The sequence below is a fragment of the Dermacentor silvarum genome, chromosome 1, assembly GCF_013339745.2.
Source record: "Dermacentor silvarum isolate Dsil-2018 chromosome 1, BIME_Dsil_1.4, whole genome shotgun sequence".
NCBI lineage: Eukaryota > Metazoa > Arthropoda > Arachnida > Ixodida > Ixodidae > Dermacentor > Dermacentor silvarum.
The window spans coordinates 179854281-179875791 of record NC_051154.1 but is presented as its reverse complement, the minus strand read 5'-3'; the positions used below and the strand labels follow the sequence as shown (position 1 = coordinate 179875791).

Genomic DNA, 21511 nt, shown 5'->3' with positions numbered 1-21511 from the left:
CAGCAAACACATGCTTCATTCTCTGGCGAATATGCTTATGTTTTGGTGCTCGAGGAGCCAGCTCGGGCCTCAAATATCGAGGCACTGCTCTTTGTGTTATCACGCAGATTGTCCCTCCTGATTTCTTTCTTGCGTATTTGTTAACCTCCATTATCTTTTTCGTTTCCATCCTTTGCATCCAATTTACCGTTTCTGTTTCTCTAACTTTCTTTTAGATTACTCCAGGTTGTCTATTTATACTTTCAATTACCCTGTACTTGGCTGCCAACTTTCTTGACCTATCTCTTCCTCCATTACGTATCCACATTCTTTCGGTACAGATACTTGTGCACTTTAGCCGACCATTTCTCTGCATCCATGCTCCCGAGTTTTTTTTTTTTTTTTTTCATAACTAATTTTGCTCTGCGCTCTCCCGATTTCAAAAAGGCCCAACCCATGTCACCATGCACTGGCTCATTTGTGATTTTACCATGGGCCCCCAATGCCAATCGGCCCACCAACCTTTGGCTAACTTCCAACCAATACAAGATCTCTGATTTGAAGCCCGAAATTGCATTTGCGAACGTTAGTGCTGGCATCATTACTGCTTTCCAAGTTCCTCGCACCACCTTATATTTATTCTATATAGCCTCAAAGCACTCAATGTTTTATTATTGCTGCATTTCGCTTCCGCTTCATCCTGAGATGATCTTGGTGGATGTTTGAGTAGGTTTTTCCTTCGTTGATGTATACCACCAGGTATTTTTATTGCTTGACTTAAGGGTACGACTTACTGTTGAATTTATACCACGCCGTTACTAGTCTCTTTTTAAAGGTCATAATTATCCATTTCTCTGTGCAAAAATTAAGGCCTAGATACGTCGCTTCATTGCCGCACGTATTCGCAAGGCACTGTGAACCTCTTTCATTGTCCGCAAGCAGCACTATGTCGTCCGCATCAGCTCAGATACCCTCTGTTGTAGCCTTTGCACATTACGGATGCAAGATAAATCAGAGCCTGATTCACTGTTTTCCAGTCATGTTTGTATGCACTTAACATAAAGGGTGATCAGCAATGTAGACAAAGGGCTTCCTTTCTCCAGTCCTCTGTGAATTTCCACTAGTTTGCATTTCAGGCCTTCCCACACGATTTGTACTCGGTTGTCCCTATATATCTCCCGCAACAGCGCCACGAAATTGCCGTCAGCACGACGCCATGGCAGCCCCGACATACGAATAGTCGGAGAACTAAGCAGCATTCCAATTACTGGTACTTATTAAACAAATTTTTGTATGACAGCATCGCCGTGCAGTCTTGGAGCCCCTTCGACAACGGGCACCGTGTTGCGGCTCATATTGAACGTGACTGTACTTACGTGTGCATGCGTCTCTGTCCCGTTGTTGTGCGCTGCAGGTTATATGTGGTTGTGTCTCTTCAAAATAAATTTAAAAAATAGCTACCGCAGCGGTGGTAGTCGCTGTGTGACGGCAAGCGCTACACAGCAAGACACGCCGGCTTCCTTTCCTAGCAAAGGCAGCATTTCGAGCGGCAATTAAGTATTTGATTCCGTAGAACACAATATTCACTGATACAATTACGCTCAAGTTTTCTACCTAAAAGCACCAGAGGTTTACTGGGTCTTCACCGTGTCGTGGTCACTTGCGTCCTGTTTGTTTTTCCGCGCTTACAGCCGTGCAGCGCGCCATCATATTGAGCCAGCAAGCGGACGTGGTGGCGGCGCTGACGTTGGAAGTCCTTAAAGGAACCACCCGAGCGTTTGAGAGCGGTAAGCTTCACCTTGACTTGAAATATTTGCACTAGTACACTATGCGCGATAACCTCCAAGAAAACACCCGTGAGTGGCCAAGTGCTTCGTAACTGTTCGAGTGTATGCGATCAACCAAGCGCTGACGACAAGCATATATCCGGGACAGCTACGGCTACTAAGGTGGCAGGTATAGCGCTATAACGCCAGCTTTCTTCGCGCATGTGCTGACAGGTCACACTGTAGATAATGTACTGACGATTCAAGTGCGTTCCTTTTGCATTCATTTTGGTTAAATACGAACAAGTTACAATTAACTTTCAATGAAACTAAATACAAAATATTTGCGCCAATTAACAAGCCTATGGCAAGGACCCTGCTATGGCTTTAAAGCTAACAATATGATTTCGAGGTGCGCAAATAGAACAGGTACACATTCACAAGTTCTTGGTTGCCTGGTTTGGAGGCGATCTTTACTGAAAAACACGCGTGGAGAAATTGTCTACTAAACTCAGCAAAATTGCGTGATGTTTCGATAAAATGAGCGATCTAATCCCACTTAGGCTAAAAAAATAGTGTTTTATTTTATTCACGACTTACATGTCACTTGATTGTGTGGGTTACAACATATGCACAGAATTATGGACAGCTGATAGCCCTGCAAAAAAAAAAAAAAAGAGAGTCCTTAGCTATTTCGAGAACTATAGAGGTAGGTCACATTATTTAAGAACGCATAATCTATTCATTAAACACAAACACAATGCTCAAGGCCAGTCAGTTATATTATAGATACATGCAGTATAATCATCTGAGTCCAAATCTCATTTTTGTCCAAGCGGAGAAACTGAAAAAAAAAATAAGGAGGACAACTTATGACATTTGGGGCAGGATAACGTAAATCTATTCCTATTGTTTTTATTCCAAATCCACCATTAGCCCTTCGTAATAGGTTGGAAAAAAAAGTGGAATAGTTCATCGTTATCCCAGCCAGGATAACGTTTTAGCGCCAGTAGACAAGGACAAGAGGGTGACGTAGATGCGCGATGCGCTCGTGTTGTCTCCCTTTTGTTGTTGTCTGCTGGCGCTAAAATGTTATCCAGGTTAGAATACCAACACTTCCGACACACTGCAGAACTTATGGCAGACAGCATTGAAGTTATAAATTCCGTTTAAATCGCGTAAATATAACTGATTAAAGCAAATTACCCAAAGAATTGTTAGAATGCATCTGTAGTGTTGCCATTTTAGCGATTTTGTCGCTAGACAGCGAACTTCTTGTCTGTTTAGCGACCGGCGATCTTTTAGCACCATGGCAGAACAATTGGGCTCATTTTAACGACTTATATAAGTTAGGAAAGGTGCTTTAAAATGGCATTCTAGGACGCTTGTTATTATTCAACAACTGCAATTAAGTGGTCAGAGTTGGCTGTACGGTGCGTGGGCTCAACAACTATGATGAAACAGTTTTTTTTTTTTTTTTTTTTCAAATATGTGGTGCTCAACACCGTGCTTGAGCTTCATGCACAGCGCAATGTTTCTCACAGGCTTCACGTTGCGCTAACAAAATGCACGTTTTCTTCTTGCTTTTTATACAAAACCGATTTTAATGGGGCTTAATGCTGCATGTTCTGCAGTTTCACTAAATACGTGTGATTTGTAAACGTTGGCAAGTGTGACAGTATGAAAACTTATTTCAATAAAGTGTATGGTAAAATTTAGGACGCAGCAGCTGCATAATCGAACAGATCGACTGTACGAAAGCTTAAATATCCGAGTGGCCGGGCTCGTTCACGTGAATCTGAACACGCTGCTCTCGTTTCTCACGGCTTTCGGACAAATCAATACTGCATAAAGCTTCCAGGTGGATCGAGGGGCGGAAGGGTAGTATTTGACCCACCATGGCCGGTCTGGAGCGCGTGTGGCGTCTCTAACAGTAGACCAGTCGCTGACCTACATAAAGATCACCCAGTGTCCTTACCGTGTTAACAACGTACAAGCAAGCGCATGCCAAAGAATATTGTTCTCCTTTCACGAACGCCGAGAACTACAACATTCGCAGAAATTTGTAGTCCAAGTGCCTTAATGTTCGTGGTATACGTAAAATGAGGTTATCAGCGTTTTTTTTTATTATTATTATTAACGACCCGGATTTGTAACCTTACAATATGAAGGTAAAAGTTAAATTTCAGCTTGTTTCATCCGTTTTTATGTAGATATAGTAGATATACACTAAATGCACTCTTTATTCTTCACATGCATGGACACCAGACGAATGTGAAAGGCTTCGGTAGATGATTTATGCCACGTTAGCATATGTCGTAGTTTTCCAAAACGCCTACTTTAATTTAAGTACTCGACAGTCCTAGCGATAATTTTAGCAACTTTGAAGCAAAGCTTAGCGGAAATTCAGCGATTTTTGTCTCAGTTTAGCATCATGCACCAGAAAAAATCAGTAGCCCCTCTCCTGTCGAGGAAATGGGGGTAAGCGAAGCTTGTCGTGTGTTTCTTCGGTGTTCCTCCGAACGAATTGGACTGACGAGTACCACGTTGTGCTCGAACCACAAGCGGTCACACGAGCTGCAGCTGACTCCAAAGTTCCGGTTGAGAAAATCGCGATGAAACGTGGCCGTCGCACCGGGGAAGTTGGCGCTAGCGTTGCCGAGGCGTGTACCACCGTTGTCGGATTCCTGGAGATGATTTATGCCACGTTAGCATATGTTGTAGTTTTCCAAAACGCCTACTTTAATTTAAGTACTCGACAGTCCTAGCGATAATTTTAGCAACTTTGAAGCAAAGCTTAGCGGAAATTCAGCGATTTTTGTCTCAGTTTAGCATCATGCACCAGAAAAATCAGTAGCCCCTCTCCTGTCGAGGAAATGGGGGTAAGCGAAGCTTGTCGTGTGTTTCTTCGGTGTTCCTCCGAACGAATTGGACTGACGAGTACCACGTTGTGCTCGAACCACAAGCGGTCACACGCGCTGCAGCTGACTCCAAAGTTCCGGTTGAGAAAATCGCGATGAAACGTGGCCGTCGCACCGGGGAAGTTGGCGCTAGCGTTGCCGAGGCGTGTACCACCGTTGTCGGATTCCTGGAGGGCTAGACGACGCTGACATTTGGCCTCAACATTGCGCTCCCTGAACTCGGGGTCCGCGGCTCTTCGCTGACGTTTCGTCTGGGCTTCGGAAGCCCTCACGCTTGAATCGGCACGTCGACGACGAGCCCTTTACCGAGCGCGTTCTTTCTGGATGGATTTCCATGAAATTTCTTCAAAATTAAATCTGTCCGTCACGTAAGACAATGAATGGCTCATACCCCCGTAAACGTGGCCTCCCCATTACGACGACAGAAAAGAAGTGAAATTCTACGCTGGAATGATTAGTGAGTAGCGGCAACGCAGCCAGCTGTGGAAGCAGACGACGACGACGAACGCTGGAGCAGTGACACGAGCGCGTGCCGAGCACGAGCCACCTGTGCAGCTCCGAGAGCACCTGGTTTTTTTAGCGTTACATTGCTGGCGCAGGTTAGCGTATACAAGCTTCGCTTGAAAATATGTCAACACTGCATCTGATAGAACATAGATGTCTTCTATAGAAGCTATTTAATATGTGTATAATCGTTGAAATGTTATGTCCTGACTGCAATATTATTTAGTATGTTATGTTGCACACGTCTTCATTGTTGAAATTGTATAATGCACACTTTTTTACATTTAACGTTGTTTCTCTGGTCATTTGATTCTCGTAATTGTTTCTTCGTAATTGTAGTTAATTTGTGCACCTTTTGCACATAACATGATGTTTACTTCCACGTCGCACTTTTCATTGTCACACGGATGTGATATGTGATGGGATGTGATGTTACATCGACTTCTGACCATGACGTATAGGCTGCACACAAACAGGAGCAGGAGCCTTTGTCAGGCCTAGAAGTCTATTGCTCTTGCTGCCGTTTCTCTAATAGAACAAACTTCAAACTTCCTTCCCTTGCAGACATCCAGAAGATTCGGCCACATTGGGGCCAAGGCCTCGTCGCCAAGAGGCTGCGCGCCCTTCTCCACTCCGACACATTTCCCTCGGAAATTGCTGGTGAGACCATAACTGCGAGCTTTGCAAACGCACTTTGCTTGGGCATTTTAGCATGCTAGCAGAACCCGTTTACGGCGCGATGGTTTCCGCTAAAGCATATGCTAGATTGCTTTCAAGCCGAGTGCTGCCATCCTCCCGTCTCTGCACTGTTTTCAACACATGATCTCAGACCAACTAGTGGAAGAGAGGAGAGATCAAGGAGTATGAATGGTACGGAATAGAATGGTAAAACTTTATTGAATTCACACGCCGTACTACAGTATATATAATTTACACTTTATGCCTTCCACTCTACAACTCCTTGGAACGGCATACAGAGATACCGCGTGGTAGTGCCACTTGCTCGCTTAGCCTCAAGAATTCAGAAGCTTCAGCTAAGCTGCTTTGAAAGCATCGGTGCCTGTCATGCTTCTATTCGCCGCGACTTATGCATGACTTCGACGCAGCATATAGATTACACGAAGACAGCATCATACAGACGTTTCGTTTGCTCAAGAAGAGGTACCGTGCGGTGTCAGTCAAATCTAAAGGGGCGCTTTAATAGTTTCTAACGAGCAACAGATGGGTTATGGCATGAGAGACGTTGTAGTGGGGGCTCTGGATTAATTTCGACCACCTGGGGTTCTTAACATGCATTCCATATGAGTACACTATTACACGGGCATTCTAGTATCCCGCCCCCAATATTTGAACGCGGCCGAAAATCGCGCCCACGACCTCGTGCTACAGGACGCCGTAGCCGTTGAGCCACCGCGACAGGTCAAACAAAATGCGCTGAGCATGAAGGGGCAATACTTCAGAAGTCATCTCGGAAAAAAAAAAAAAAGAAGAAGTCGCAGTTTCGCCCGAAAGGCGAAGAATCGATTGCGATAGCAAACTAGTGGGCATATATACGAAGCAAGGATATTAGTTCTATCGACCGCATAAACTTGTAAACATAGGCATACTAACTAACTAAATTAACAAGCATGGTGTCACTCGAGCACAAGCAAACATGAACACATCTCACTCGATCACCGCGGACCACATCAACGCGAACTAAGCCGCAAATACACAGCGCAGGGAGGAAGGACTCTGCCCCCGCCGCAGATGGCTTTCAAGATACAGCCGCCCGGGCGGAAGCGCGCAGCGTAGTACGCGGCCTCCAACCGCCCTACCCTCCCCCCGTAGCCGGGCAGGCCGGCGGGCACGCGCGGTCGCTCGGACGACGCGGAGTAATACGCCCCCTTTCCCTCCCTACCTCCACCAAGAGCGTTGCGCGCGACTGGAAGACCGCCCGCTTCCTTCCCGCTTTGCTCTCTTGCGTACGCCAGTTAGAGCCGCGATCGCCGGATCACCCTCGCACGCTTTCACTCGTACATACAGAATACGGCGCGCATCGACGATCTTATCGCTCTTGGTCTGTATCTGTACGGAACCTCACGGCGACGGCGACGGCAGAAATGCGCTTGGAGTGTCCATATAATTGCTATTTCAATAAAAGAAAAAGCAATGGCGCGCTTTGTGCGATCGGAGTAGCGAAGAGTCGAAAGGTTGGAACTTTCCCTTGGTTTCTCTTAGTTGCGTCGCAGCCGCGGTTCCCCACTTCGAGGACAACACTCATTCTAGTGATGGGTGGCCGTGCTACATTTTCGCTGTCTCATTCGCCTTTTTCAAAGCGACACGGAAAAGGAATTTCACCATTTTTTTTTCTTGCTTCGCAGGTCGCTTTCGTCGCCGCATTTTTGCTAAAATCTGCAGCTTTGTAGAAACTAAGGCTGGACGCGCTGAAACGAAACAAGGGTTTCGTGCTAACGAATAATGGCAAACGTACACAACTGTAGCCACGTCACGTGCTCGCGATATTGGAATAATATCACAACGTTTCTGACCACCCGCGAATAGTGATATTAAAGTGCAACGAAAAGTGATTTTGACATCCACAGTTACGCTTTAACTCGGGGGTTCCTGTCTAAATGCATGGGAATTGACGTTTTTCTCGGCAACCACTGCACCAACCTTGATGAGGTTTGTTGCATTTAAAAGAAAATGTTAAAATCTAGAGACTGTTAGTGGCAAATTTCTGATTTAGGCCGTGAATTTTTTTAATAAAAAGTGTTGAAAATAACAAATTTTCAGAAAACGACACTATCAAGTTTACAACTCTGCAACTCAGCAATAAAAACGATATCACGATTCTCTAAATTGAGCATAATAGTACATCTAAAGCAGACAATAAATGGCTCTCAAATAGACCATTAACATGTGAGTAGAACTTTTGCTTGCATAACCCTTGTAAGCAATGTAACAAATTCACGTAAGATCTAAATTGATATATTAAATTTGTCCGCTTTGGATGTCCGTAACGAATTCAGTTTACAGAACTGCGATATCTGTTCTTGGTGCAGAGCTACGTGCAGAGCTACGAATTTGTAAACTGCATGCTTCTATTTTTTTTTAAACTTCCCGGTTTTCAAAAATTTCTTTAAAAATACAGACCTTAAATCAAAGTTCCGCTTCTGAAAGTCTCGAGAATTTACCTTCCTCTCTTAAATGCAACATAGTTAATTAAAATCGGCCAAGCGGCATTGTAGTTGCGTCTGGGCTAAAGCTTCCTCTTAACGATCTGCGGCCAGTGGCCTACCCACTAGTTATGGGGCAAAAAATTTGACCTCTCTCCCTCTCGCTCGTTCCCTCTCTCTCTCTCTCTATATATATATATATATCGCGAATTACTATTACAACAGGCGAAAGAGCCTGGGAATGTGTCCGTCAGTTATTTTTTAACAGACATACGATATACCTATTTATCAATCACACATGGTGAGCCATGGCGGCCCTGAAAAATTATTTGAATTTGGATGCATTTATTGCAACTATATAAAATAATATAAGATGATGCAAAAAGGCAATGAGTGTCTTACAGAGGTCTCGGATCCCGCCCAGTAGCAGCAGTACAGCGCACATAAAAAATGTGCATTTGCTACAAACAATAATATTAATTAAACAAAGAATTGTATTTCGTATTTAAGTCTACAGCCTAAATGTATCGCTAGTTTAGGTAATAGTATTGTCGAGATTTTACGCAACGAAGTACAATCACCACAAATTACTTGCAATATTCACTAGAAAAAATGACAGCAGATGTGTGCGACAACCCAATTTCTAGCAAAGCTGTTTCTTTCGAACAGTTGCAATAAAACTTCCAATTACTTATAATTATATCGCATACATTAAAAAGTTGCCCGTATATGACTGTGTCACTTGAAACTTTGCTCACATGAAATCCTTTGAAGCACTTCTTGTTGGGAATTTTTAAAAAGCCAGTAATTCCTCAACACACATGTTACTTCGCCATAACATTTACCATGGTGCCTACTCTCCCTCCCTTCTTGCCTCCTCCCCCTGGCCCTCCTTACTCAATTTCCGCTAGATTTGATATCGGTTGAGCTTGCAGTTCTGCCAGAGCAACGCGATAAATTCTTTGTTCGCAACACACATTCATAAAGCTCCGAATTGCTTGCATGCGTAATTTACTGCAAATTTCATAATTAGTTCCCTGTCTTTATAGTTCACCTACATATTGTTCAGAGCGCGCCCTTTATTTTCGCTTAATATAAACAAAATGTCTTGCTTAGTTCCCCGAGGACATTGCGCTGAAACCAAGCCTGAACGTGTTTTGACGCATGAAATTAGGGACAGAAAGAACGACGGCTCAATAATTATTTACAACGCTTCTAGCTGGATAAGGAACATAAACATTTTGTCGAACATTGCAGTTACCACGTTCCCCCTCCCCTTTCCACAAAATATAAACCTGCTGTAACCTACAGCTATGTCGGGACACTGGGAAGCATAGCTGATAGCTGCCACATCACACGCTTTAACATTTGAATAGTACAATTTTTTTTACAAAGGCTGTGTATGATCCAACCATATTTAACTTCGCACTGAGAGTATCCATAGCATACCACCAATTTTCGCTAAATTTGGTTTTGGTGGCTTTTATAGTTCTGCCAGGGCAGCGGGCTCAATTCTTCCCCGTTCATTAGACACGCTCATAACATTCTAGAGTGCTTCCATACGTAATTTATTGCGAAAGCCCCAATTACCCATGTAGTCTGAACTTCATCTACACGTCACCTATTAACCTGTCCTTACAGTCACCAAACAAAACGAAGCTGCCTCCTTTAGTTCAGTGAGGACGCTAGGCGAACCTATATCATGCATGAAAAAATAAAAATAAATAAAATGTGAGGGTTCAAGTGCTAACACTTCTAAGTAAGCCGGAAACGTTAAAACTACGCGACACATTGCACTTAAAATCTGCCAATCCCTTTAAAGTAGTATAGAATACCTGAAACGCGGAGATCTCTTGGGACATTGGGAAACCTAGCAGCAGCGTGATATCTTCGAACAATTGGTTACATTTTTCAACCTGTATTTCATGAACGCGCATTTACTACCGCACATAATCTTGGCGTATTGTTCCCCTTATATTCGCAAAATTTGACATAAGTTGTAGTTGTAATTATGCCGGCGCAGCCGTCCAAGTTTTACACAGCTCGTAAAACAGACTAATAATGCAATGCACTACTTACATAAGTATTCTATTGGGGAATGCGCATTTAACCCGCCCATTTTGAACATTGCTTACGGATTGCCCATACCATGCCTTGTTTAGCTCACAGTGAACACCGGAGAAACAAACTACGAATCTCGTATGACGCACAAAAACACATGGAAAAACGAGGGTTTAGTAATTATCTTCAACACTTGCATTAAAAGCAGGAAAGTGAATGTTTCGCAACGCATTGCGCTTAAAATTATCTCTATTTTGACAGAATTTCAACCATACCTCGTGCTGTTGCTTTAGGAGCCTGGGAAACATTTCGATTAGTGGCAGTGTGATCCCTGGAACGCTCCAATGAGTAACTTTCTACAAAGACTGTAATGAAGTTACACAGCATAAACATTTATTGCTCGTCACTCAGAACATTTCTTCGTACTTCGAATAAATAAAAACACCATGCCCCGCATAGTTTACCGAGGGTACCGGGGAAAAAACTAAATGCCGTTTATAACGCATAAAATTGGGAGAAAGACTATTCAGTAACTGTTTTCGGAGCACATAAGCAACCTACACAGTACAAATTTTCGATACATGCCACCAACAGGTAGCCCTCATTTTTTCAAAATATAAAACATCTGCTGTTCTTGTTTCTGCTGTGACACAAGTAATAGTGTAGCTCTTATTTAGAAACAGCCTGAAAATGAAATTGACAAGGTCAGAAGTGACACAAGCCTTTAGAAAAAATTCAAGTTAATGTTCTATTGGCATTTAAATGGCTCTGCACATTCGACCAAGGTCACTTTCACGAACATGTCGACAATAAGTCGTGATAGACAGTAAAACTCGACAGTTATACCTGTAAGAGGTATCCTCGCTGCCCAAGCAGGGGATACGTAGTAAAGAAAAGCATTACTGATAGGGCCACTCTATGAAGAAAGAAAATTTAGCTTCAGCGTAGCTTTGTTGGACTTTCCATCATGCAGCCGAAAGTGCCCGCTTTCAAAAGTGTATGTGTGTGTGTGTGTGGGGGGGGGGCAAAAGGTATACCCCCCCTCACTGTCAAAAGTGGGGGGGGGGCAAGTGCCCCCCACCGGTAAGTACACCTATGTCTGCAGCGACATTTATTGAGCAATCTGCTGATTGCCACAGCATACCTTGTAGCATTCGCACGGTTTTCATGGTTTTCATGAGGAAGCCCTCGATCTCGCGTCCAAGCACGGCCGTGATTGGACGCGAGCACGGCCGTGATTGCAGTGGATCCAAGCACGGCCGTGATTGCAGTGGGTCGCTTTTGATTTTCAATTCAATGTTTTCTTTCTCCAGCGTTGTGCGCAGAGAAACTGGCTTGTGTTCGCGAGCAAGCACTGATTGGTCGTGAGGGCCAAATTAATTTGGCCAATACACATTAATCACCCTTAATGACACCGAAGCAAGAACGATAGCAGATATTTGAAGGGGTCGTAAAAATGAGAAGTTACTGTTAGAGTAATAAAGTTACCTGCTGCTTTTACACAAGTCCATGTATTCACTGTAGCACTGCGTAGGAAATGGACAGGCGTCTTTGTGGTGAAAGTGTTGGATCCCTTCAAAGGCCACTTGGCGCGTAAGCGCAAGTGTTGTCGGGCCCTGTAGTGGGCTTTCGATAGCACTGCAGGCCCTCAGAATGTATATAGATAGAAGCAAGGCACGTCCTATTCTCTATAGCACTGCACCGTCATCGATGCTACAGAGTTTCTACTACACTGTCCCGTAACAGTTGAAACCCACGCAGAGTGGTGGAGTTTCAGCAATAAAATTGACTATAGGAAATCTACTGCCGAAATGTTTGCTCGCACAGCGAAAACAATCGTCACTTGTTGTGATAGTCGGTGACAGTGCATGATTAAGAATGGGAAGGAGACACAAGAGGCGAAGCCCACACATTGCTGACATAAAACTGTGCTGTGTTTCGTGTGTCCTGTCTTCGTTCGCTAAGCCAAAACAACAGAACAGGCGAAAATCTGGTGGATCCCACGCTTACGTGGGAATCGGCGTTAGGCGAAGCTTTATATGACGTTTTCGCAAATGTTAAAGCAAATGTTATGCAGACGTAAGGCTAATAACATAAATATTTGGACAACATCAAGGAAATGGAATGTAATTTTATAAAGTTCTCTGCAGCCGACTTGAATTTTCTATAGCCGATTTGTTCTTCCATTCTCCGGTTGTTATGTTTCTCAACGCTCCTCGCTCAATGCATGCTTTGGTCCCATTTTGTTCACTTCACTTCTTTCTTCATATTTCTTCGCTTATGCGCAAGCACGACAACTGGTCTCTTCCATCGCAAGCGCCGATAAGAGGCCGCTATCAGACGAGTTCCTTTTGGGACCTTGGCCTATAGGACAAACAGCACAACCTTGATTACAAGTGCCGCCGTAGCCTTTCTACAAGCCACTGAGCTAGACGCATGCTTTAGAGATACCACAACGTTGTGAACTTGTATATACGCACCTCTTCCTCATATCATCATTCATCAGCCCTTTTCCTCCCCGTCCCTTTTCCCCAGTGCAGAGTAGCAGACCAAAGTAAACTATAGCTCAGGCAGACATCTCTGACTTTTTGTAAATAAATGTTTCTCTCTCTCTCTGTTCATCGCTTCTCTGTAGCCGACATCACTATTCTGTAGCTGACTTTCTCACTTCTCTGTAGCTCAACGCTCCAAGCTCAATAACACCCTGGTTCCATTTTGTTCACTTCTTTACTCTCGGCTGCTTCTGTAGCCGACTAATTTTCTGTAACTGACTTCACTTGCCTCTTGTTTTGCTTGTCTATACGGGTATGCACCTAGTGCCACATACCCATTATCAGGCATTGGCCAAGAATGGCCACATACCCAGTTGCACGTACGCATGCAATGGCCCAAGTTGTCTATTCGGGCACTTATCCGGTAGCACACGCCCAGTGACCCTAGTTGTCTACTCGGCAAGACATCACCACAAAGTAGGGAGAAGAAGCAAATAAATATTCACTTTAAAGCAGTTTTTGCTGTTTTGGCACACTTCAGATCCGCGAACATAAACTCGCTTAAACGCTGCAGTCTCAGTAACCCATATCTTTCCTGCTTCTTGCTGCTGCATTGCTTTCGTTCCTCTCCTCTTCCCCTCCCCATTCCGCCAAACCCACACTTGCTCCCAACTTAATTACTGGCGCGGCACGCTGCAGTGATCGCGTCATACGCGTGAATGGGCGTAGTACACCGGCCTGTGTGGTTGCCTTGCAGAGAGCCACCGGTTCTGTCATCGTGTGCAGGATGCCTACACGCTGCGGTGTTGTCCGCAGGTACATGGAATTGTCCATGACACCATCGACTTTGTCCGTGGCATCATCACTACTGAAATGAACAGCGCCACGGACAACCCCGTATCCTCTTGCAGCCCACTTGTTTGGTGGCGGGTAAACTGGGTCTACATAGTCTGCTTGCTGTTTTCGATACATGAGTTAGAGAGAAAGAGAAAAAAAAAACTATTCTCAATATTTCTGCACCGTTGATACCATGGAAAGGACAAGGAGTAGGGAGGGGTTCGGGGTGGCGGATGCAAGAAAGAAGGGTGTAAAAGGGAGGGTGAAGGAAATATACTGCATCGGAATTCGAAGCCATAGGCGTCATAACCTTTTCCGTCTATAAAAAACGACCGTATCACGCAAGTAATAACACTATGCATGGTAGTTGTATTTTAATGTATTTTAACGTAAATGACAATGGATAAAGATGGCATGGGAGGGCAACGGAGAGGCGAGGATTCACAGAGGTGGTAAGAAGTGGAAGCGGTATGTCACAAGAATGAATTGCTTCCGACTCCTCTAGAGCAGGGGGCCTCAAGCACTCGTCTGAAGCATCGGGTGGGCTGCACAACCAATGCAGAGGTGTAGCGAGGTAATGCTGATGAGGGCCCCGCGGGACGCGCGCAGAAACTCGGCAGGCGGCCGCGTGCGGCCTGCACGTTTGAGGGCCCTTCTCTAGCGCAACCGTCCCAGCGAAAAGCACCAGCTGCATGTGCGCTTGGCATACACTAATGCGAACTTAAGGTAAAGGCTTGGCTGGTGTGGCTGCGGCAAAGCAGTCACGCAACAATATCGATCCTGAACTGCGCGCTGTCAGCTGGTGTTCTGCGAGCGAGGAGAGATAATCTCCGGCGGCAACTTTCATGGCGAGTACCCGGCCAAGGCGCTTGACTACCTGGCCATCGGCGTGCATGAGCTAGGCAGCATGAGCGAGCGGCGCACCGAGCGGCTCATCAACCCAGCGTACAGTGAGCTGCCGGCCTTCCTGGTCGCAGACGGCGGCCTCAACTCGGGCTTCATGATCGCCCACTGCACGGCGGCCGCATTGGTCTCTGAGAACAAGGCGCTCTGCCACCCCGCCTCAGTCGACTCGGTGCCCACGAGCGCTGGCACCGAGGACCACGTGTCTATGGGCGGTTTCGCGGCGCGCAAGGCGCTCCAGGTGGTGCAGAACGTGGAACGCATCATCGCCATCGAGCTGCTGTGCGCGTGCCAGGCCATTGAGTTCCTGCGGCCGCTCAAGACCACCGCTCCCCTGGAGGCCCTCTACAAGCTGGTCCGCATGTTCGTTAAGTGAGTAGCCACTAACCGCGTGAACTTACAAATAATACGCTACTAAGACAACTCTCCTGTGTATAGGTCAGGTTGGCATATGGATAGATCTTGCTCTGAACTAAGGATTCAATAATGCGAAGATTGCCCTAAAGAAGGTACTTCCGACGCTAAGCGATTCGGTTGAGCACATGTATGATGTTAATTAGGGACGTTTGGATATATAATTCATGCGTCCCATTTGCCAATAGTAGTAATGATTTACTACAGATCGGAAGGGAAATAGAAAGGGAAAGCCACGGGCATCGTAACTGTCTCACTTGTCACTGGACATCCTAACTGCTCTGATGCCATGGAGCAGCGTGTTCTATCGACTCGTACGCGTCACAGACGGGACAGGCACTGTTTCTTGCGAGTCCTCGTCACTGCCGGAAAGCGCCAGTCTCCACAAAGCACAGAGCATATGCTTCAGTTAAGCAGGGTGACTCGTTACCGGCTCGTTACCGCGTTACGCCCTGAGTAAGAGTTTGCGGAGGGCAGACACAGTCGTCAATTTCGACGCTGTGTCCACTGCGTGAGAAAGCACTAGAGCGACAGAGACAATGGACAACTGTTTGCTGACGGGGGCCTCGTGGTCAGTGTTATCGAATGCTATTCAAAGTATATAAATGATGGTACAGGACTGTGGTCTACTTGTGACATCGACATAATGTATCATGATCATTGCATCATGTTTAGCTACATGTATATGAGGCCTAAAGTATACGTGGCAGCGAGTGGGTGGTGTTTTTATAGGTGCAAAGTAACTCTATAGTAAGATGCGTGATAGAGACGAAATTAAGATTAGCTGTTACAGTGGGAGGTTTGCCTGGTTCTGACTTGAAACACTACAAAATGTTTCCAAAAGTGAGTCCGGTCACATCCCTTGCACACGTCTCGCACTATCTCATAATTATCGTGCCGCCATAAAGCTGTTGCATTATGACCGCATTTTTCTTTCCGTTCGCCTTGATCACTTGTTTGTTTTTTAAGGTGAAAGCCTTAGATCTCTGTTTCAAGGTCGCGTTGTGAGGTATAGAAAGTCACGTTACCCAGGAGAGGTCAGAAGCGAACCAAAGCATGTCCAGCCGTGCACAAGAGATGATTAAAGGCGCCCTGAACCACTTTTTGTCGAAGTGGAGAAAAACATTTGAGGTGAATATAGGCTATTTCAGGAATACTTTGCCGCAAACAGAACTTCAATGCCTTCAGCCGAAGCGGAGTTATTGCCATTCAAACACAGCCTCCGCTGTGCGCCCCCCCCCCCTCCCACTTCCCCGTCCGTCTTCAATGCCTTGCACTGCGAAGGCTGCGGTGGAGTGGGGCGGGGCCACAACGCTCCGCCTTCAAAACGTTGCCATGGCGCGCAGTTCAAATTTCCGATTTCGGTGTCTACGCCGCGCTTAACGTAAGCCAAACGCGGTTGTCCTCAGAGAGCCGCAGTGCGCTTAGCCAGTGGACTCGTGGCGGCACCCCGCGACGGCCGTAGTGTAACCGACCGCAGTGACGAACAGCAGCCGCGTATTGGAATGAGCTTTATTGCGCAATCAAGCACACACAAGAGAGTGAGGATCATGGCTCTGTTAAAACGAGGGCATTTGAGAGAAAGGTGAATTCACGTTCCGCTTGCGAGCACCACGCACCGCGTACGACAGCAAAACTTGGCTGATATGTTCACAGCAGCGTACGCTACCCGTGGCCTATGTTATTTCACCAAGCCTGAAGGGTGGTTCAGGGTCCCTTTAATGATTTGCAAAGCTAATTAATGATTGATTAGTGATAGGATTAGGGTGAATTAAGTTCGATTAAGGTGGATTAGGGTGGATTAAAGTGAATTAAGATCGATTAAGGTGGATGAAGGAGGCCTTAAGTGTATTAAAGTCGATTAAGGTGTATTAAGGAGGATTACGGTGGATTAATGTCGATTAAGGTTGATTAGAGTGGATTAAGGTCAATTAAAGTGGATGAATGAAGATTAAGGTGGATTACAGTAGGCTTTACAAGGCTTTCGCCTTCGTGTCTCTTAGGCGATAGCTAAGGACACCTGGGAATTTTTTTGAAGCGAATCTTTCTTTGCCTCTTCCTTCGACTTTCCCACTGCTGCTGCTGTTGTCTTGCACCCCGCGTCATGAGGTGGTTCAGAGCGGGCATATACATGGCAGGAGCGTGGTAGAGACGAAAGGCGACGCGAGAAACTCGTTTGGAGCTTTTCATCAACAGTTGTCACAATGCCCTCTGGAGCTCCCTGGGCATCGGCACAATATCATCTTGACGGCTGTAATTATCCGTGACCCCCACAAAAGCATTGCATAAACTGCAGCGCTTACCTTTCTACTAAAGCGCAACGGAGGTAGATTGAATGGTAGAATCTAGAGAGGAGGTAGGGAGAGGAGGCAGATAATGGGTAGAACCGACGCAGCCACGAAACGAGCGAATCACAGCCTTACCACTCTTAGCTCGCAGTTTTCATACATGGGGGGAGGGCGCGAGAGGGAAACGGCGACGTGAGAAGGCGAGGAAACACTACTACTAGACACAACAGCGTTTGCGGACAAAGTGGATAAATTTAATTCAGGGTATTCTGCGGCACGTTCCTGCTATTTCTGAAAAAATAAACACCATGCATATTTGTAAAGCGGGCAACTGACGCACGGCATGCAGACGCATAGCCACATTGCCGCACCGTAGCGTCTAGGCCGTTGCTACGGAAGCGGTCGCACGTCAAATCAACACTTCTGTGCCCAGCGTGGTAGCTTTACGGCTATGGCATTGCTCGAGGTTGCGTGTTCGATCCCGACCGCGGCTCAGGCACATTTCGACGGGGGCGAAAAACAAGAACGCTCGTGTGCTTAGATTTAGGTGTTCGTTAAAGATACCCAGGGGGCCAAAGTTAATCCTCAGTCCGTCACTACGTCGTGCCTCATAATCCGACTGTGGTTTTGGCACGTATTGCCCTATAAGTTAGTTAAAGTTCAACACATCTGCCACGATCCGATACAGCTTTCTGTTGCTCAATACGTGCTACATAAAAGTGTTTTTCCGAGCGTGAAAGATGCCCGCGAATACACGCAGAGTGCCTCGAGCGGCCAGTCGCGCGGCAATTTTGCGTGTATTCGCGGGCTAGCTACTTTCACGCTCGGAAAAAACACTTTTATGTAGCACGTATTGAGCAACAGAAAGCTGAATCGGGAGTTTTTCATGTTGCTCTACAATTTTCTCATTGACACATTTCATCAAATTATAATATTTGAGAAGTTGATTATTAATTAGGACTAATTATCGAATTAGGCGGAATGCAAAAAATAATCTGAGTCTCTCCAAGCGACGGCAAACATTACCTTGGTTCTGTCCAGTTACGTGGCATTTGCATACTTTAATATCTTGGTGTATGATAGTTGGGACACCCTTTATATAATGGTCTGCCCTCTCCTCGCTTTTTCTTAACTGGACGGGACAACGCTTCTAGCGGCTGCTCATTACCTGCTTACAGCAGGAGCTTCACGTGCGCTACCCGGCTCCTCCATGTATTTGGGTGCCGTTTTGGCCACTCTGCCAATGATCGTAATACTTGCGGGCCACTCTACATTTGCAGACACGCAGAGGAAGTTCGTGCGCAATATGGTTGACAAATGTACTTAATAATCAAATCAGTGCAGACAAAGATAGCTGCTGACTGCCATCGACTTCTATGTACATGTGGGCCGTCTACTCTTGGAGAAGAGAAATAGAAATGGAGGTCAAATCGAGACAGAACGACACTCGGCACGTGACCTGTAATAGGAGTTCTGAACTGCTTTAACTTTTATTGCGATAGCAATTATATGGACACTTCAACCGGATTTCTGCCGTCGCCGTCGTCGTCGCCGTGAGGTTCCCTATAGATAAAATCTTCGCCGCGCGCCGTATGCCCGAGCGGAAGCGTGCGGGGACGCGCGCTATCACGGAGAGCGAACGCACTCAATCACCCACGCGCAAGCAAGGAAGCGGGAAGCCAGCGCCGGAGGGAGCGCGCGGGGGGGGGGTCGCACTTCTGCTCTGCCAACAACCGTGCTCGTCGCTCGCCCGCACCGTCTCTTATCTCCCCACGGCTCTGACCTTTATGCGCCGTGCATTCGCCGCTCAGTTTCCGTTGAAGCGATAGACCGCACGTACCTTCGCCCGCGGCGGCGTATGTGCTTGCTGCCAGCGTTTTGACAGTCGTTGTCTGCAGTCATTTAGTGTGATCTGTTCATGTTTGTTTGTGCGCGCTCACACCACGCTTGTTCATTCAGTTAGTAATGGTCGGGCCACATTTTCCAACGCACGCTACACATGCAATGCTGCCCGGATCGGCAGTGCAGCACTACAGGTGTGTCCCTTCGCACGCGCTGCCCACGGGAAGCGCTTCTCATCAACCCCACCGTTTCATACGCGCCTTCTCGTGGTCATCGAGTCTCTCTTCATGTCGGTCTACTTACGCCGCAGCACACCTGCTTACTAAATCAGCTCATGTTTACTACAATTCATATTGCTACCAAAGCCGCCCACCTTACTTCGTATGACATTGCTGTGTTGCTATCGCATTCATTTCTTCGCAAACTGTGACATTCTTTAAAGTATATGTTCCAATTAAAAAGATTGCACAATATAACTGCTCTGTTCTAGACAGTGCCTAATTATAGTAAAGACACGTGGAGTCAAATTGCACTAATATATATGTATATATATCATAAGAAGCCAACAAACAATGACACCAAGGACAACATAGGGGAAATCACTTGTACTTACTAATTGAATTAAAGAAAATGATAAATGAACAGAAATTAGATCACGTGCTCGTGACGCCTGCGGCAGAAAGGATGTTCCACATCCGCTCCTAGGTTGGAGAGTGGTGGCGCTGGCTAACACTCCCACGGTGAGTTCTAGTTGTATCGCGACTCCAGCAATTCATGCGACACCTAGCGGCGAGCGCCGGAAACCTCAAACGGAGGTCGGGGCGTCGGAGCAGACGCTCCGTCCGTAGCGTAGCCTTCGTAGTGCGATCGGGTGCGCTTCTAGTACGATACGATGGAGCCACCATCTACGAAACTCCGCACGGCCGTAGAATTATGCTGCGTTTTGCAGTTTTGCGGCGCCGAAGAGCCACATGTATTGCGAATCTTATCATAAGCTGCAACAACGGCAATAGTTGTGTTCTCAACATCTTGCTCGAGAAAGTTTTCTTTTTTTTTTTTAAGGCGAGGGTCGGTTTGTTGTTTGTGTGAAGAGAACGCGATCCTGTTGCTGGTACTAAGTTTGCAGTAGAGCGCTCCAGCGAACTTCAGGAAGTTTGCGTTGAGGTTGTTACTGGCATCGTGATAACGTTCAGCGTATGCGTGCTGCAACATACAGTTTCATGTGATAGCCGGCGTGGTAATGCAGTTTATGATGCGAATGTCGCCGCGGTACTCAAGGTTTCATTGATTAAAGCTTTTATATAAAATACATGCGGCGCACAACGTGTAACTAGTGCGTATGGTACATCAGCGAAAATCGGTACATCAGTTTCAGGTACTTCGGGGTAACGTCAGTAAATCGTTCTATGCAAGCACATGTACGCGCCAGCGTGCAAAATAAGTATGGGTGGCATAGCGGTACGCCTTCATTGCGGCGTGGACATGCTACCCGTGTAACTAGTGCAAATTAGTAGGCGCTTATCTGAAAGTGCGTAATTATCAAACAATTGTATTCCTTATCAGCGTATGAAGGAAATTGGCAGTTCGGAGGCGAACACAATTTTGACCACTTAAAGTGCAGTATACGTAAATTGCAAATACGTAAACAAGTTAAGGACCGCACAAAGAGCAATGGAACGAAAAATCTTAGGAGTAACGTAAAGAGACAGGAAGAGAGCGGTGTGGATCAGAGAACAAACGGGGGTAGACGATATTCTAGTTGACATTAAGCGGAAGAAATGGAGCTGGGCAGGCCATGTAATACGTAGGATGGATAACCGGTGGACCATTAGGGTTACAGAATGGATACCAAGAGAATGGAAGCGCAGTCGAGGACGGCAGAAAGTCAGGTGGGATGATGAGGTTAGGAAATTCGCAGGCGCAAGTTGGAATACGCTAGCGCAAGACAGGGGTAATTGGAGATCGCAGGGAGAGGCCTTCGTCCTGCAGTGGACATAAATATAGGCTGCTGCTGATGATGATGATACGTAAATTATAGAATAACATGGAAAATTAATTAAATTCATAATGCAGCAGCTTAGTTAACATTAATTTACACTGAAACATTTGTTTAATTTCATTAGTTTACACAGCAGCCATTAGCGACATGTTCGTAGAAAGCGGGGATGAGTAATCAGTCATGGTCAGGCCACGCAGCCCAAGCCATACCTGTACATGTTGTGCAAATGTGTTTTTATTGTAGTAAGCAGAACTTTCGGCTTCTTATTTATCGTTTTGTTCTCTGCGAGAGAAACAATGCGCCAACTACTGCAATAACTACAGCTAAGCGAAGCAGCAGTCACG

At 46.0% G+C, this 21511-nt stretch overlaps 1 protein-coding gene across 3 annotated transcripts in view; it reads left to right on the top strand.

Moving 5' to 3' along the window:
* Positions 1-21511, top strand: part of LOC119436470 (histidine ammonia-lyase) — a 67307-nt gene that overhangs the window by 18607 nt on the left and 27189 nt on the right. For all 3 annotated transcript variants that reach the window (XM_037703321.2, XM_049658054.1, XM_049658046.1), the window contains exons 12-15: positions 1671-1766; positions 5735-5830; positions 13642-13781; positions 14521-14996. In XM_037703321.2, the coding sequence (XP_037559249.1) occupies positions 1671-1766; positions 5735-5830; positions 13642-13781; positions 14521-14996 (808 nt within the window). The remainder of the gene's footprint in view (positions 1-1670; positions 1767-5734; positions 5831-13641; positions 13782-14520; positions 14997-21511) is intronic.